We start from the raw sequence: 17,583 nt of genomic DNA, 5'->3' as shown, positions 1-17,583 counted from the left end.
CTAAAATTCTATTACCTCAAAATCTATCTCTTTTGATATGCAGGGCCATAGTTTGTGTTACCAGTAAGAAAAGAAAGGGTGAAATATAGGACAACCTTGACGTACTGTATGTGTCACACAACCAGCGATCGCTTTCCAGAGATCGCTGGTTCTCACACGAACTCTCAGGACTACATTTTCCGCATTCCCTAGGACTACACATTCATACATGCACTGCTCCCAGACACGCACGCCTACTCATTCATCTATCCTGATTGCAATCACCAGCTGAACCTTGTCACAGACTGATATCACTCCATTCATAAGCCACTCATTCACGCTTCCAGGGGGCCGAGTCTTGTTTGCATCCTTGTGACATTACAACGCGTTTCCCTGTCTTGTTTTCTCCATGTTAGACCTAAGCCTTGTCAACCTTGTTCTCTAGTTTAGCCGCCTGCCTTTTGACCTGTTGCCTGTTTATATCGACTACGATTCTGGACTGTCTTTATATACCCGTTTGCACCTGATGACCACTGCTTCCCTGACATTGAATAAACCTGCATATTGGATCTTACCTTCTGTTGTGAGTGTCACTCCCCCCAGTCGTAACAGTATGCTCCTCTTGATCTTGATGTTTTTCCATTTGATAATTTAATTTAGTTTAAATAAAGCCTTTATAAAATAATCTTCAAAGCCAAAAAAAATAAGAGTCTTAAACATAAAACTATGATCAATTGTATCAAATGCAACAAATAAAATAAAACTATAATCCAAAATTAATTCATTGTAATCAATCAAATCTAAAATGAGCCTTATATTACTGGAAATGTGTCGCCCTTTCATAAATCCTGATTGACATACATAAATAATAGGGTCTTTCTGCAAATATGAGCAAATATTTTTGGGAGATTATCATTCATTTGTGGGCATCCAGGAGTGTCTTGCATTTCAGGGATACTCCCGCAACTTCCGGGAGACTTGGGATGTCTGAATTACACACCTGGGGCCTGTTTTAGTAAGGAGGTTCAAACAACTCTGAGTTTAAACTTGAACTCTAAGTTGATTTACCGAGTTTTTGGTTTCAGAATAGCTGATCTGAGCTGGGTCAATCAACTTTGAGTAGACCAACTCAGAGTTAAGCGCGCACACCATGATTATAAAAAGGCATTATCAATAGAGCGCAGATATTACGAGTGACCATGGCAACATCTTTAAAAAAAGAGATCAGCATTTCTTTCTCCGGCTGAACTTGATCTGCACATGCAAAGTTATAGCAAATATGAGTGTATATATTTAAAAAGAAGCAACGATCAGTGAAACAGAGACAGTTAGCGTGGGAAAACAGCTGCTCAAGTTAATGCGTAATTTTTAATTTTAAGTATTTAAACATTTAAGTATAATAAAATAAGTAATGTAAAGTGTGACGTTTATACTTTTTTTCTAAACTTTTATACACTTTTATCAGTTTTAATAGATTTAACAGTGCACTTGTTGTGTCTCTGCCTTTTTATTGATCAAGTGAGGTTGATATAACATTAAGAAGGTAAGCAGTAATAAAATATTTTTAGACAGAATACTAATCCCATTAATCTAGTAACAGTGCATGTCGAAGGTTAAGCTAATTGTTTATGAAAAAAAGGACAAGCCTCGTATGTGATTTGTTCTGTGTGTGACAAAAATGTAGGCAATAGCTGTGTTTCCATCAAATAAGCTATTACATAAATTTGTGCAAAACTGGAATAACGCCTAAAAATAAAGCAGAGTTTTTATCCAAAGAGTCGAAGAGAACACAATCGTCACTTCCTGATTAACTTGCACCAAATATCAACAGTAAAAACAGAATTTACTGCGGTAGAAGAAGCTGCGTCATATGATTTTTTATTTAATTAATGTACTTGTGCCTCAGAAGACAATGCTGACACACAATGAACACGTGGGGGCGTTTGAAGCCAGACGCGGAGATCTTGACACGCTCCAGACGCTCGGAGGTAATTAATAATATACATTAATACTGAAACAGTTAAGGCATTTTAGAATGACTTAAACAACATTTAAGATGTTCTGCAGTGTGCTCAGTCTGCTGGTTTGTCCATTCACACACATTTTCATCATCATCTCTAACAAACCTTTTTTTAATGTACATACTGTAATTGGTTAAGTGCACTTCGTAGTTTATGTGCATCTTATCAAATAAAAGTTTAACCTATTCAGTTATGCACATGTTTTATTATGCCTATTTTCAAAAGTTATGTGAATCATGACGTTTCCATCAATCGTTTTTACGGGCATCTCCAAAATGAGCTCTAAAATAGGTGTGGAGACGTAAGGCTAATGCGAGAAATATGCTTCATCTTTAAAAAAGGGGAGGAGACCGACAGAAACTCAGAGTTTAGAGAATAAAACCTGCTCTGGACCAGGTTAGATTCACAGAGTAAATTACCACAGTAACTGACTCTGAGTTAAAGTTACCTTTCTTTCAGAAACAGGCTTGACTTACCCTGATTTCTTGAGTTTAACAAACCTGCCATTTTGAAACGGAAAACCCAGAGTTTCTCTCATTTCAGGGTTAAAATACTCTGAGTTTTCACTTAACCTCCTTTCTGAAACAGGCCCCTGCTGTTCTAAGTCTTTGTCTACCTTTATACTCCTCCAAACCCACACTCCACCCAGTGGTCAAAAACAGCATTTCAACAAACATAATGGCTCTTACACCCCGGCCCCTAATTGTACATGGCATGTAGACATAACAATTCAACAATGTTCATAAAGAGAGCCATTAAAGCAAAACTATAAACATTGTATTAATCAATTCTGTGTAGGTGTAAAATTTAACAGTCTTTACCAGTCCATTATATTTCCATGCTGTCATACAACAGACAAAGTTGTCACAGGTCTCTCAAGTACACTGGTTTTAGACGAGACGGTCAAAAACTGTGCTTCCTACCAACACTGTCCTACTCCATGCAGTGAAGCCACAGTTACAAAGTCTTCTACTGACACCTTGTGGCCAATAGCCAAAATACAATGTATGGCTCCTACACCTGTACTAGTTATTAATCATGGTCTTACTAGGCTTAATGCAAACTCCAATTCTAATTCAGCAAATAAATGGACAAAAACATGACAAACACAACTGTTCAATTGACACAATTTTATTTCAATTCAACAATACATTTTAGGCAGCAACACCGCAAGATGCAAATATTGCTGCCGCAAGCTCTGACACCAGACATTAGCAAGAAGCAAAGGACTGGAGAGGTGGTGAGGCCACTGGTGTTAGCATGCCTGGCTAATCAGCTCTTCCTGCGTGACCAGGACCGGGCGCTCATCCTCCATGTCTGATGGTGAGATCTAAAGCAAAACAAAAACAAAATCAGGTTTATTGTCCCCCAAAAAACTGACATTTTGAAAAGTTTTTGTAGATCATAGGTACCGTAAACCAGTCGTGGAGAAGAATCTGCTCCAGTGGTATCCTCTCGCTGGGATCGGGATGCAGACAGGCATTTATGAGATGACTGCATTCTGAAAGACAGGATTAATGTTTTACTATTACTTTAAACATCCTTTACATCTCCTGATGGCATTTTGAACAGCTGAGCCAAGTGGCTTTGTCAGACACTTTTTTGTATGATTGTAACAATTTTTTCAAGTTCTTACCACAAGACAAAGACGGCAGATACCAGAGCCAGTGCTGCATCTTTTCCCGATCTGTGTAGTCTGGCATATATCCGCACACCATAGTGTATAGCAGCACTCCAAGCGAATACACAGTTGCTGGCCGTGCCAAGTATTTGCCCGTTTCGAAAAATTCCGGAGGGCAGTACATCTCTGTGCCTGGAGGAAAGAGATTTGCATGTCTGAGTTACAACAGTTTGTTTTTACTGTATTCAGCAGCTTGTGTGTCATGACACTAAAGTTTTAATACTGTACATACCACTAAAAGTGTGGTACTCTGTTTCATGGAACAGGTTCCCACAGCCGAAGTCAATCAGTGTGACATCCATGGTGTGTGTGTTGATGATCAAGTTCTCCAACTTGATATCTCTGTGGAATACTCCTCGCCGGCAGCAGGTCTCAGCTGCCTCGATAACCTGGCGCATCACATACCGAGCAAACCTTTCTTCAAAGATGTTGCCACAGCTCTCCAAAAGCTTGAACACACTCAGGCATGGTGAAGGACGCTGCAGGACCATTATATAATGGTCTGGAAAGTCCTGCCAATCCAGCAGATCGATTATGTTGGGTGAGCTGGGACCCTTGTTTGCCATAAGTGTGAGGCCGATTTCAAGTGGTACAAGTTCTGGAAGGCCAGGCTAGTGGAAAGAGTTTTTAGGATGGTTAAATTAAGGTGGTTTGCACAACATGTTTATAATTTGTTTATTGAGAGATAGTTTGCTGTCTATGATTAACACTGTTGAAAATAAAAACAGAGTTAGAGGAGATGAGTCTACTTACAACGTAGAGATATTCCATGCCCTCCATTTTTTTGGCAAACTTGATTGCCACCTGATCAACAAAACAGAATTTAACAGTTAGCACTGGATTTCTTCAGGCCATTCTTTAATCCTTGTTGAAATTCTAGTCATGAATTTGTAGCATGTTTGGTGAAGTTGACCATTTATCAAGCACTCTAATTGTGTTACAAACGACAAAGCATAACACATAAATATAGTTTGTTAGGTTGATCATGCAAAAATATATGTAAATTTACCGGAAGACCATCATGGGCACGGACACCAGCATATACGGCACCAAATCCTCCTTCTCCCAGTAGCTCACCCATGTTGTAGGTCCAGCACATGCCTGTTCAAATATAATTAGTTTTAGAGACAGATTCATATTCTACAATGTAAGATTAAAACTTTATTACCACTTTATACACCATTACGTCACTAATACATAATGCAGAAACATCTAATCCTTTCAAAAAGTGAAAGCATCAAGCAGCCATAATTAATATGAACTTACTCCCAATAATCAAGACCATGTCTTGGCTTGGGTTTTCTGCCAGAGGACACACAGTTTCTTCCTCTGACAGATCATCTGGAAACTCCTGGATTTGCTCGTCAACAGTGAAGAGAGGAATCTCAAAACTACTGTTGGGAGTGTTCTGAGGACCATAACTCTCTACAGAAGATATGGTCTCCACTGAAGTTGGATCTAAAGAGAAAAATTTAACAATTATATATAAACACACAAACATTTCAATACTGCTACAAATAATACATTTATAGTATTTACAAAGACAAAACTGAAGAGTTCAGATACACAAACATCTGCACATCTGAACATTTGAACTCTGCAAATGTTTAAAGCTATGATGATCTTCTTTAATGATTAAGTTCAGTACAAACAAAATATGAAGAGATTTACCATCAGTAGACGTTTCTTCCTCCTGCTCCACATTCTCACACTGTTCCTGTATTTGCAGGTCAATGATGGAGGAAGGAACCTCAAGGCTGTTAGGAGCTTGCTGGTAGTCATGATGCTCAACAATTCTTGAGATGTTTCCTACTGAGGTTTGATCTAAAGAGGGGAACATACATACAACGTTTCAATCTTTTTACAAATACATTTGCAGAGACAATATTTTAAAGCTATCATTTTTAAAGTGATCATTTTTATAAAAAAAAAATTTCCAGTCACAGAAAAAATAAAGGGATTTACCATCAGTAGAAGGTTCTGCTTCGGTGACTGGCTTCACCCTCTCACTGTCCACCTGCTCCACCTTTTCACTCGTTCCAGTTCTTGGACGTGAAAAGCGGAACAGCTTTCTCCAAAAACTCGATTTTTTCTTCACTTTCTTTTTCTCCTTTACCAAACTCCCTACTCCATCTTCCTCACAAGGAACAACACGGCTCTCATCAAGCTGATGGTTTTCTTGACGAGGCGTGTCATTATTTAACTGAAGTGGTGTACTAGGATGTAAACTGTACACACACTCAGACTCTGTCGCTATATTCAGACAAGAAATTCGCTGACCCATGATAAAACAAACGCACTGTCTCACTCCAAACTACCCACTAAAACTAAATTACCGTCAAGCCTTAACATTCCACTTTGAAGTTCTAATTATGACATCAAATAGAATGTCCTTGAGATCGATTTGTTTTGTTTTAAAATTTGCTGAATTACATATTGCATACATAATACCTGACAATTATTATAGTAATGCCTAAAATAAAGCTAAAATAAATATTAAATCATATTATAAATGTAAATCTACTTGTGTTAATACTTGTTCAAACACTTATATAAATATTTAATTCCGTACTTCTGCAGTATAATGCTGCATCGCTAATACTTTCTTATTGGTTGAATTCTCTTTCTCAACCACTTGAGGGCGGCAAATATCATGGTATCTGAACAGAACTGATAGTCCACATTACTTCATGATCTCAGTGGGAGTAGTCTTCTTGAAGAGTTTCTTTTCTTTTTGTATGTATATTTAATATATAAAGAATTAAAGTCAGAAATGAATTAGAGTAAAGATGTGTGGATGGGATTTAAAAACATAATAATGTGAATCTACTAGTATTTTCCTTTCTTTTTCCTTATAGGTTAGAGGACGTGTGTTTTTCAGGAAACAATTTTAATTAAATAAAATATATTTCAAAATGTTTGTTTAAATTATGAAGCTCGGCCTGGTTTTGATCTAACTTGTAACGGGTGTCAACAATCTCCAGCCACTCTTTTTCACACTTTCTGGCTTTGTCCAGCACTAAGCACTTTTTGGGCATCAATTTTTAAATCAATTTCTGAATGTTTTCTTTTATAAGACCATGATTGCATATAGCCCATTTTTTCAAACTCTACCGAAAACACACACCAAGTCCACAGAGCACACTCTCTCTCATATATATTCACTCGAATATATGATTTCATCTCAAAACACTATGGATTTGAGTGTGTCATTTTTTTTTAGTTATCAAGTGACCTTGAATTTCATGTTTCATATGATTAACTAGGCTTGAAACTACACTCTACAGCAGTTTAAGTTAAAAATTCTGCTGTATTTAAGCAGCGTTTATACCCAAAACCAAAAATCCTGTCATAATGTATTCACCCTTTACTAGCTGCAGACCTGTTTGACTTCTTCTGTTGAGCAGAAAGGAGGATATTTTGAAGAAAGCAGGAAACTTGTAACCCTTAATTCCATGTTTTTTTTGCTATGGAAGTCCATGTGCACAGGTTTTCATTTATTCATTCCTTTGGCTTAGTTTTTTTTATTTATCAGGGGTCACCACAGCAGAATGAGCCAACTATTACAGTATATGTTTTACACTGCGAATGCCCTTCCAGGTGCAACGCTGTACTGAGAAACACCCATACACACTCATTCTCACACACTCACATACACCAAGGTCTATTTAGTTCATCCAATTCACCTAGAGCACACGTCCTTGGTACCCAGAGGAAACCCACGCGAACCCACGCGAACACGGGGAGAGCATGCAAACACCACACAGAAATGCCAACTGGCTCAGCCGGGACTCGAACCAACAACCTTCTTGCTGTGAGGCAACAGTGCTAACCACTGAGCCACCGTGCCACCCTATAGGTTTTCATCTTTCTTCAAAATAGTCTGTAGTGTTCAATAGAAAAAAGAAACTTGTCAATGTTTGAAACCACTTGAGGGTGAGTAAATAGAGTGTAAATTATAATTTATGTGTGAACTATCCCTTTAAAGGTTATTCTATCTAGAGGATCAGAACAAAAAATAAAAACATTGTGCCACTGAAAAATAACGTATTAGAAGAATTACATCTTATAACACAAACAGATGTTTCAACATTATATTTTTATGAATAAATTAATGGTTAGGATGCTCACATTGCTTGAGCTGAACACCAGACAATTGCATCCATTATGTGGCCAATAGGCTATGAACAGCTAGTGTTTTTCAGCCTTTTTTATTGCATAACAAGAACAATAGCATACAAAAATGAGGAATACAATACTTATATTTTTTCACATCAAAGGAACAAATCAGTAGAGCAGGGGTCACCAATCTCGGTCCTGGGGTGCCGGTGTCCCTGCAGGGTTTAGCTCCCACTTGCCTCAAAACACCTGCCTGGATGTTTCAAGTGTACCTAAGACCTTGATTAGCTTGTTCAGGTGTGTTTGATTAGGGTTGAAGCTAACATCTGCAGGACACCGGCCCTCCAGGAACAAGTTTGCAGACCACTGCAGTAGAGAATAAAAAAACAAACAAAATAAATTACAGGTATATATAAACCACAAAAAAATTTTCATAAGAAAATGAATCCATAATTGCACACATCCTTGAAGCTTTTTTATGTTTTTATGACTTTTAGGGTTTCAATATAATGCTGAAAATAGTTTTTTTAAACAAATCAATATCAGGCCTATCATTGGACCATTTTTGTTTGTGTACATGGTACTTTGTATATATTATCATTAAATTAATAAACAAATTTTGCTCCAAAGTTTTGTTATTATTATTATTGCATATAAAAAAATATATATATTTACAAGAAAACTGAATTTTTAATTTTGTAAGTTTAGACACAAAATATTCAACATCAAACCAAAACATTCGGGTATATGTGCATTTAAAAAAAGTCTCAAAAAAAATTGTAACAACTTGTTTCATTGGATAAATTAGATGTATTAGTTTATATGTCACTTCTTTAACTTTATTGGTGAGACTGTATTTACTAGGTAAGTTTTAAACTTTTTTTCCACTCAATTTGCTCAAATAAGGAATTTTAAAAAGGTTTGCATTTAGGCAACAATGTAGTTCTGCAAAACCTTTTGATGTAACAGTTATTCAATTTATTGTCTATAATTTTCACACCATTGATACTTAACTGATTACTAAGTAAAAGATTTGATTCAGTGAATAAATTACAGAATAAGAGCTGAACAAGTCCACTAGAAATTGCATCAAATACTATTGCAAATTCTTTAGCAGTTATGGGGATCTTGTAATTGAAATAAATTCACAATAATTAAAAGTTTTCTATTACTTTTGAATAACTGTATCATCAATATAATATCATTATTTTGTTTTATTAAAAAAAGCATTTTAAGGTCAAAATTATCAGCCCCTTTAGGCTATATTTTTCAATAGTTTACAGAATAAACCATAGTTATACAATAAAAATAAACAGCGGGGCTAATAATTCATTCATGGGGGCTAATAATTCTGACTTTAACAGTTTATACTAAACGTGACGAAACTTGTTTTTGCTAATAATGTTTTTCTTTTAATTGACAAATCTCTCATTAACCATAAGTTTAATGTTTGTTTTGTTTTCTTAATAATTGGTGTAAAATTCAGATTACTTCTCTCTTTTTGATCTTTACAATTTTTTTTTTACTGGAATACCATATATATTAGTATCATTGCATATTTTCAGAGAGAACACCACACATTTTTAAATATTTAAACATAAACCAGATGCAGATGAAAAAAGATTGAGGCAATCAATAGCAGTTTTAATTTTAATTTCATTATTTAGAAAAATGTCAGTGTTGTCAGTTAACTGAGAACCTTTTACTTCTGTCTCTAAAATTCTATTACCTCAAAATCTATCTCTTTTGATATGCAGGGCCATAGTTTGTGTTAACAGTAAGAAAAGAAAGGGTGAAATATAGGACAACCTTGACGTACTGTATGCTCCTCTTGATTTCAAATCTTGATGTTTTTCCATTTGATAATTTAATTTAGTTTAAATAAAGCCTTTATAAAATAATCTTCAAAGCCAAAAAATAAGAGTCTTAAACATAAAACTATGATCAATTGTATCAAATGCAACAAATAAAATAAAACTATTATCCAAAAATTAATTCATTGTAATCAATCAAATCTAAAATGAGTCTTATATTACTGGAAATGTGTCGCCCTTTCATAAATCCTGATTGACATACATCATTAATAGGGTCTTTCTGCAAATACAAGCAAATATTTTTGGGAGATTATCATTTATTTGCGGGCATCCGGGAGTGTCTATGCATTTCAGGGATACTCCCGCAACTTCCGGGAGACTTGGGATGTCTGAATTACTCACCTGCTGTTCTAAGTCTTTGTCTACCTATATACTCCTCCAAACCCACACTCCACCCAGTGGTCAAAAACAGCATTTTAACAAACATAATGGCTCTTACACCCCGGCCCCTAATTGTACATGGCAGGTAGACATAACAATTCAACAATGTTCATACAGAGAGCCATTAAAGCAACACTATAAACATTGTATTAATCAATTCTGTGTAGATGTAAAATTTAACAGTCTTTACCATCAGTCCAATATATTTCCATGCTGTCATACAACAGACAAAGTTTTGTCACAGGTCTCTCAAGTACACTGGTTTTAGTTTGTATTCGCACAGAACGAACAAGTCCATTTTTATCTGGAAAAACCTCCAGAATTCGCCCCATTAACCAAGACCCTCGAGGGGCAGACGAGTCCACAATGACAGCAATGTCAGCAGGAACAAAGTTTCTCCTTTCCTTATTCCATTTCTGCCAATCTTGAAGCAAAGGCAAATATTCATTTGTCCATCTTTTCCAGAATAAGTCAGACATATACTGGACCTGTTTCCATCTCCTCTTGCTGTATAATTCAGATTTATCAAATAATCCAGGTGGTAATACGTTTACCTTTCATCTGAAGAAGATGGTTTGGAGTAAGTGGCTCCAAATCATTAGCGTCATCTGACAACTTAGTTATTGGGCGATCATTTAGAATGGCCTCAATTTCACATAGGACAGTATGGAATCCTTCATCATCCAAAATCTGCTGATGTAGGATGGAATTCAAAATTCATTTGACCATTCTAATTACACGTTCCCAGATTACACCATAATGCGAACCTCCTGGAGGATTGAAACTCCACTGGACACCTTTCTGGAGCATTGCCCTTTGAATCTTGTTTTGATTCCATGATCTCAGTGATTCCTTTAATTCCTTTTCTGCGCCAACAAAGATGGTACCATTATCTGATCTTATTTGAGTTACTTGCCCTCGTCTGCAGATAAATCTTCGAAAAGTGTTGATGCATGAATCAGTGTCCAACGAGTAGGCGACTACCATATAAACTGCTCGACTTGCCATGCAAGTAAAGATGACTCCGTAACGTTTTACAATAAAGCGTCCTCTTTTAACTTCCACAGGACCAAAATAATCCACCCCAACATTCGAAAATGGAGGCAAATTGGGAAGGAGTCGTTCCTGCGGCAAGTCTGCCATCTTCTGCTCACATTTCTCAATCGTCCTCCTACTCTCAAAATACAGTCTTGATAGACAGGATCCAATTTATACAGCTTGCTGTCTCGGCTTATTTTTAAAACAGGTAAAACTTACAGTTTTTTTTTTAAACTGTTGCCTTTGACTGAACACAATAATAGCTACTTCAGCTTCGTTCAAATCCTGCTTATGGCTATGATTTAGTAATAATTTTTATTTATTTTTATTATGTTTTTAATGAAATTGGTCTTACAGTTCATATTTTCTGTAGTATATTTATTAATTCTGGTACTTTTACCATAAACCAACATCTCAACCATTTGGTAGAGGCTGATATTTTAGAAATAATGTGATGTGTTGAATAAAAATGCACGGATTGTGTTAACTAGTGACATTAGGAGTTGCAATCAAAAAAAATTCTATTGCTTTTGTCTTGGTGTGACAGTTAAAGGGCTTTTTGTAATAAAATTTTGTCCTTTAATACAGCAGTCAGATATACGAACTGTGCCCTTAATTTGACCTGCTCAAAGAAAACACTATTCCTGGATGTATCAAACAAAACTCATGCACAGAAGACAGCACGAGCATTTACAGCTAATAAACTCATGTAAATATTTTCCGCCTACTTTTTGAGAGATGACAGGCGGGTCTTACACGGCTATGATTGGTTATTGTCCTCAACAGAAAGGGCTTTAGAAATATAAGCGCTGTTCACCCATGGCGGGAAGAATACGCGATTATCACAGGTAATAGACACAGTGGAGAAAACTTGGCACGCTCATGTCTGGATCCACAGCTTTAACAGCTAAGAAGAGAGGAAAAGTTACCTTACAAACTGGCCAGCGGGTCAAATGTCCAAAGTGAGAGAGCGAGAGAAAGGCAGAGGTGAAGTTTTACAACATTTCTCCCTAATAGTGAACTAGCGGCTGGTATGCTGTGCCGCCTCGCCCTCGCACCTCCGTCCTCCGCCATAGTATTGCGACATCGCTCATAGGAGATAAATGACGTCATCACGTAATAACTGGGTATGACCTATTACTGAACTGATATCAATCATTTTGACACCCCTAGTAACGAGTAACGATGCAGCACATAAAAAATCTATCGGAGTAAAAGTATTAAACTCATGTAAAATATGTACTTAAGTAAAAGTGGAAGTAGGAGAAAAAAATAATACTCCAGTAAAGTACAGATACTGCCTTTTAGTACTTAAGTACAGTAGTGAAGTAGTTCTACTTCGTTACTATACATCTCTGCATGAGTGCTATTTACACACATGTTCCTCTTGACTTCAGGATCATCTGCTTTGAGAGTAGAATCAAATATTTGTGCTGGCCATTATTCCACTGGTTTCCACAGATAACTTGGTCCATTGATCTATTCTCTGTTTGTTACCAGCTGGTCTGCTTTCAGACCTCTGGAGCAACAGTCTGCTGGATTTTGAGACGTATGTAAGTATCGCCACTGTAACGGTGTTGTAATTTCTCTTATTGCAGAGATCCTGTTGGCGACAAAGGTAAGAAAACGTTTGTCCTCATTTTTTATTTATTTGAACACGGACATACTGTCTGTCCAGAATACTGAATCCACCAATGGAAACTGCAACTCTGCCCTTAACATTTTGTCCACTCGAGCAGCAAGCACTCTTTTAACCATAAAGACCACTGCCTTTGGAGATTTGAGGGTAGCAGATCATCCTATCCACATCTTATCCTACATAACTCTTGCAGGAGAATTTTTGCCTTAAGAGTGAATGGTGCCAAAAATCCTTAAGGATCATAAACAGAGCATACCTTTGACAGAACACCACACCTGGTGCAAGGATGATCTTTGCTAGTTATTTTAAAATTGAAAGTGTCGGATTCAACACACCACCACAAACCAAGAGCTCTTTCCATTGGCAACTGGTCCTCGTCCAGATCCATCATTTTTATGCCCTGGGCTCTTTGTTCTTCAGGAACACTTTGTAGCACAATATGGCTATTGCTGATCCATTTTGTTAACTGGAAACCTCCTGCTAAGCAGACATCTGTGAGATCCTTGATCATCAAGATGGCCTCTTCCTCAGAAGGTACACTTTTCAAACAATCATCCATGTAGAAGTTTGTGTGAATTGTGTCAATTACCTTTTCAGGAAAGTCAACTTTTTGTCAACTGCAGTACGTAAAGCATAGCAAGCACAACTTGGGGACGACACAGCACCAAACAAATGCACTTTCATCCTGTATTCCACAGAGTCCTGATTGATATCACCATCTGGCCACCATAGGAAACGAAGAAAGTCAGTATCTTCTGCTGCAACTTTAACCTGGTGAAACATTGCTTTTACATCAGCCATAAATGCAATTGCCTCTTGTCGAAACCTCACAAGAACTCCCAACAGTGAATTTGTCAGATTAGGACCCTGCAGAAGCTGATCATTCAATGATGTACCTTTAAAGGCAGCTGCAAATTCAAACACCACTCTTAATGTTTGCTTCTTGGGGTGATAAACCCCATGGTGAGGGATATACCAAACTTTCCCTTCATCCTGTTTTAACTGATGTAACGGTACTATTTCAGCATAACCGTGTTGAATTACCTCATCCATGAAATCTTTATATTCTTGATGGAAAATCTTGTTTATTTAAAAGTTTCTTTTCAATCCAATTAAGCGCTGTTTAGCCACACAAAGGTTGTTTGGCAACATGGGAGTTTCCATCCTAAAAGGAAGATTCAATTTATAATGTCCATCTTGAAACTCAATTGACTTGCTTACCTTTTCCATAAATGCATGCTCTTCTCTTGACATTTCCTTCTTTTCAACAGCATTCTCATTAAAGTCATGATTGTATTGTTTACTGAGCATATCCTCCAATTTTCTTACAGAAATCCTGTTAACAGTCACACCTGAACATTTGACCTTATTCCTGCTTCCTTGGAGTGGTCCATTTACAACCCATCCCAATAGGGTTCAAACTGCATAAGGTCCATCTCCATTTCTGTTTATAACCTCCCAGGGCTCCATTACCCTGGAAGCATTTGCTCCAATTAGCAAATCCACATCAGCAGGAATTTGAGGAATCTCAACACCTTTCAGATATGGCCAATTTTCCAAATCCCTTTGAGTGATAGTGTTGTCTCTGGATACAGGCATTCTTTCTTGAGTGAAGACTTCTCGAAGACTATAAAAGGTGTCATCAAGAAGGTTAGACACTTCCAATCCAGTCAAAACCGTGCTATTAACAGCCATTTGATTGCCCATTGTTTTCAAAACAATATTAGTTTGCTTTCCCTTTAATTTCAAACTGTGCATTAAGCGTTCTGAACAAAATGTGGCAGAACTGCCAGGATCCTAAAATGCATAGGTTTAAATTACCGTTTGTCCCTTACTGGATTTGACTTGAACTGGTACAATTGATAATGCACAGACTCCATCGTCACTGGCCACTGTTTGACCACATGTTGTAAGTGCAACATGTGCACTACTTTAAGATAAATGACGTTGTTCTTGAGTGCACACTTTTGGCTTGCTTACCTTTTCCTAATGAACGATCGACATGAGGAGATGTTGGAAACGCTATCATCTGGATTAACATCCTCTTGACATACCCTTTCATCAACACCAGAACACGAAACTTGACTTTCAGCGCTCAACCATTTCTCAACATCATCTACAAACTCATCGAAAATCAACATTTTTCCATTGAACCATGTTTGTTGTTTTTCCTTTTCTTCACTGGGCAAAAGAACCATCACGGAATTGTGCATTTCCTTTGTTTCGTCTCTCAATTTGATGAATTTCTCAAAGGAACACTGCACCTTTTCAAATTCTTGGTTGGACATAAAATCCTTTATAATAGCCATTAAGTTCTTTGCCTTGCTTAGTTTACACTTTTTTGTCTTTTGCAGAGTTTCCAATTTTTCCAATAATGCCTAAGAAGTGAGCCTAAGGAGCCGCTTTTCCCTCACATGCTCTGTTTCAACCTTCTCAAACAGCACAATAGTCTCTGTCTGTTCACAGGTAGCCGCACCATCATCATCACAATTCATTAAACTCATATTTACAAATTAAAATCATTTGCCTCCTTAGCAACTTTAAAACTTAAGCAACCAATGCATTGGATTTACGCTATTGTGTGCACACAAAGTCATTCATTAAGTAGCGCTACACATACCTTTGTTTCATTCATTCAGTTCATCACGGCTGCTCCTCGAGAAAGTCCATAAATGATGCATGATGATCCACAAAGAAGCCATTTTTTTTGACAAATGTAGTGACACAAATGACCATTTTGTCACTTGAGGTGTTGTAGGGTTGTTTCTGACGCGTGAGATCTCAACAAACGAATAATCTTCCAAATACTGCTTATCAGGTTTATTTTTTTTAACAAACAGTTCTTACTGTTCCACTCACAGTTTGGTACATAAATGCTCATAAAAATTACATTGAATGCCTCCACAAAGATCTTTCACGGTCAAAAAATGTTGTGCTTCCCTCTAATTACACACCTGCTGTTCTAAGTCTATGTCTACCTATATACTCCTCCAAACCCACACTCCACCCAGTGGTCAAAAACAGCATTACAACAAACATAATGGGTCTTACAGACCTGAATGGTGTATTTTTGTCTGAACAATTTTCCCTTTGAATGAACCTGTAACGAGGAGTCTGACACAGAGGGATCCATTTGCAGTATATTTATTAAACACAGTATAATAACAAGCACACAGTAAGTACTGGTGTGCAAACTCACATCAAACGTAGTAATACTGGGTCGATAGGCTGGCGGCTGGCTGTCAAAGATAGTGATAGCAGGCATGGGTCAGAGGCAGGCGGCGTGGATCAAAGTCGAGGTAAAAGGCAGGGTTAAGGGCAGTCAGCAGGCAAGGCAAGGCAAGGCAAGGACAAGAAACAGTCCAGGTAATAATGGGGAGGTCAGGCAAGGAGATGAATGCTCAGTAATGTCAGCAAGGCAGAACAAGACTTCGCACTAAAGTGATTGTTTGGGCTGCTTATATGTGTGTGCGTGGGTAATCAGTGAGATGTGCTGCTGGTGTGTTGCAATCAGTGTTTGAGGATGACGTAATGTTAGAAGTCCGGTGATGGTGACCTCTGCTGGCCAGCCACGGGAATGACTGGGACCAAGTCGGTGACAGAACCTCTCAAAATTGCAGCACCTGCTGCGCGATTACTCCCATATGACATCCATATATCATCCCCTCACTGGCTTTTCCAAGTTATAGTCTGACAAGGATGCAAGTGTTTCTTGAATAAAATAAAAATAACATTTAAATTTCCGAAAAACAAAACAAAAAAATGGCTTTCGTTTTTTAAAACTGACAAAACTAGCAACATGCTGTAATATCAACACCTAAAACTTGCCAAAAAAAAGCAACCACGTTTCCTGCACCTCATAATATAACTATTTCTCAAACCAGCCAACACTAGTTACTTAAATACAGATAATCAAATAATAAACAAAGATCAATATTCATAAACTAAATTTTGTGTTAAATGTATAAAGCAAATGACGACTGCATTTAGAAATCAGATCTTAAACGCAGTGATTTTGTATGGGATGACAATTAACCGGAAACCCTGGGGCTGGCTGACTGAAATTAAAAGTCTGTGTGCTTATAGCCCATTTGTTAACTGACCTTTGTGTTAAACATTTTCAACTAAAAACTTGAGATTATAATGAATGTTTTATTTTATGAGAGACGTCTCTACCACATACAATCTTTTAGAAGGACTCATCCCTATGGCTTAATCAGCTTGTTCTCAACCACATTCCTTTTTATTTTAAAATAATTTTTATTATTCTGCTAATACTTCCAAACATGCTTTTTTGTTGTTGTTGTGTTGATGCAGATATTGAATTATCTATAGATCAATGCTTCCATCATTTTAAAGACTGATATGTCTCTTTCAGTGACACAAGTCAGCAACCAGGGCATCATGTAGAATGCAGTTTCTCACTTGTATATATTCATAGTGCAGAAATATCACAACCACAGCCATATCACCCTGCAGCCCAAGACCAGTTATTCACTGAAGCTCCACCAAAAGCTGGTGTGCGGTGAGCGAACTAGCACCATTGTCCTGTGGCTGCCATCGCATCATCCAAGTGTATGCTGCACACTGGTGGAGGTGAGGAGAGACCCCCCTCATGATTGTGAAGCTCTTTGGGTCTATGGTCATACACAATAAATGTGCAATATAAATACACATTCCTTACTGCTTACTATGTCCAATCCAGCTCCTGGAGGACCACAATATTCTTTTTTTAGCTTCTTTCATAATAAAATACACCTGTACTAGTTAATCATGGTCTTACTAGGCTTAATGCAAACTCCAATTCTAATTCAGCAAATAAATGGACAAAAACATGACAAACACAACAGT

General features: G+C 37.3%; 1 protein-coding gene across 1 annotated transcript; it reads right to left on the bottom strand.

The window, feature by feature from the left end:
• Positions 1-893: 893 nt before the first annotated feature.
• On the bottom strand, positions 894-8,033 carry LOC137496078 (serine/threonine-protein kinase pim-2-like). Its single transcript, XM_068222443.2, has 9 exons — positions 5,647-8,033; positions 5,353-5,505; positions 4,948-5,139; positions 4,691-4,782; positions 4,435-4,485; positions 3,914-4,292; positions 3,637-3,813; positions 3,413-3,501; positions 894-3,330 (listed from the first exon to the last, which is right to left on the bottom strand). The coding sequence occupies exons 1-9, from the start codon at positions 5,963-5,965 to the stop codon at positions 3,256-3,258; spliced, it is 1,527 nt and encodes a 508-aa protein (XP_068078544.2). The 5' UTR covers positions 5,966-8,033; the 3' UTR covers positions 894-3,255.
• Positions 8,034-17,583: the final 9,550 nt, after the last annotated feature.

Source organism: Danio rerio, chromosome 7 (genome assembly GCF_049306965.1).
Source record: "Danio rerio strain Tuebingen ecotype United States chromosome 7, GRCz12tu, whole genome shotgun sequence".
Taxonomy (NCBI): domain Eukaryota; kingdom Metazoa; phylum Chordata; class Actinopteri; order Cypriniformes; family Danionidae; genus Danio; species Danio rerio.
Note: the sequence above shows the minus strand (reverse complement) of the source record. Positions and strands in the feature narration are given on the sequence as shown.

Bases quoted from the DNA above. Each gene is read 5' to 3' on its own strand.
- LOC137496078 (XM_068222443.2), bottom strand. From the start codon at position 5,965: ATGGGTCAGCGAATTTCTTGTCTGAATATAGCGACAGAGTCTGAGTGT. The intron at 5,506-5,646 runs GTAAATCCCTTT...TCCCCTCTTTAG, and splicing joins AGCAGAACCTTCTACTGATG to ATCAAACCTCAGTAGGAAAC. The intron at 3,814-3,913 runs GTATGTACAGTA...TCTTTCCTCCAG, and splicing joins AGAGTACCACACTTTTAGTG to GCACAGAGATGTACTGCCCT.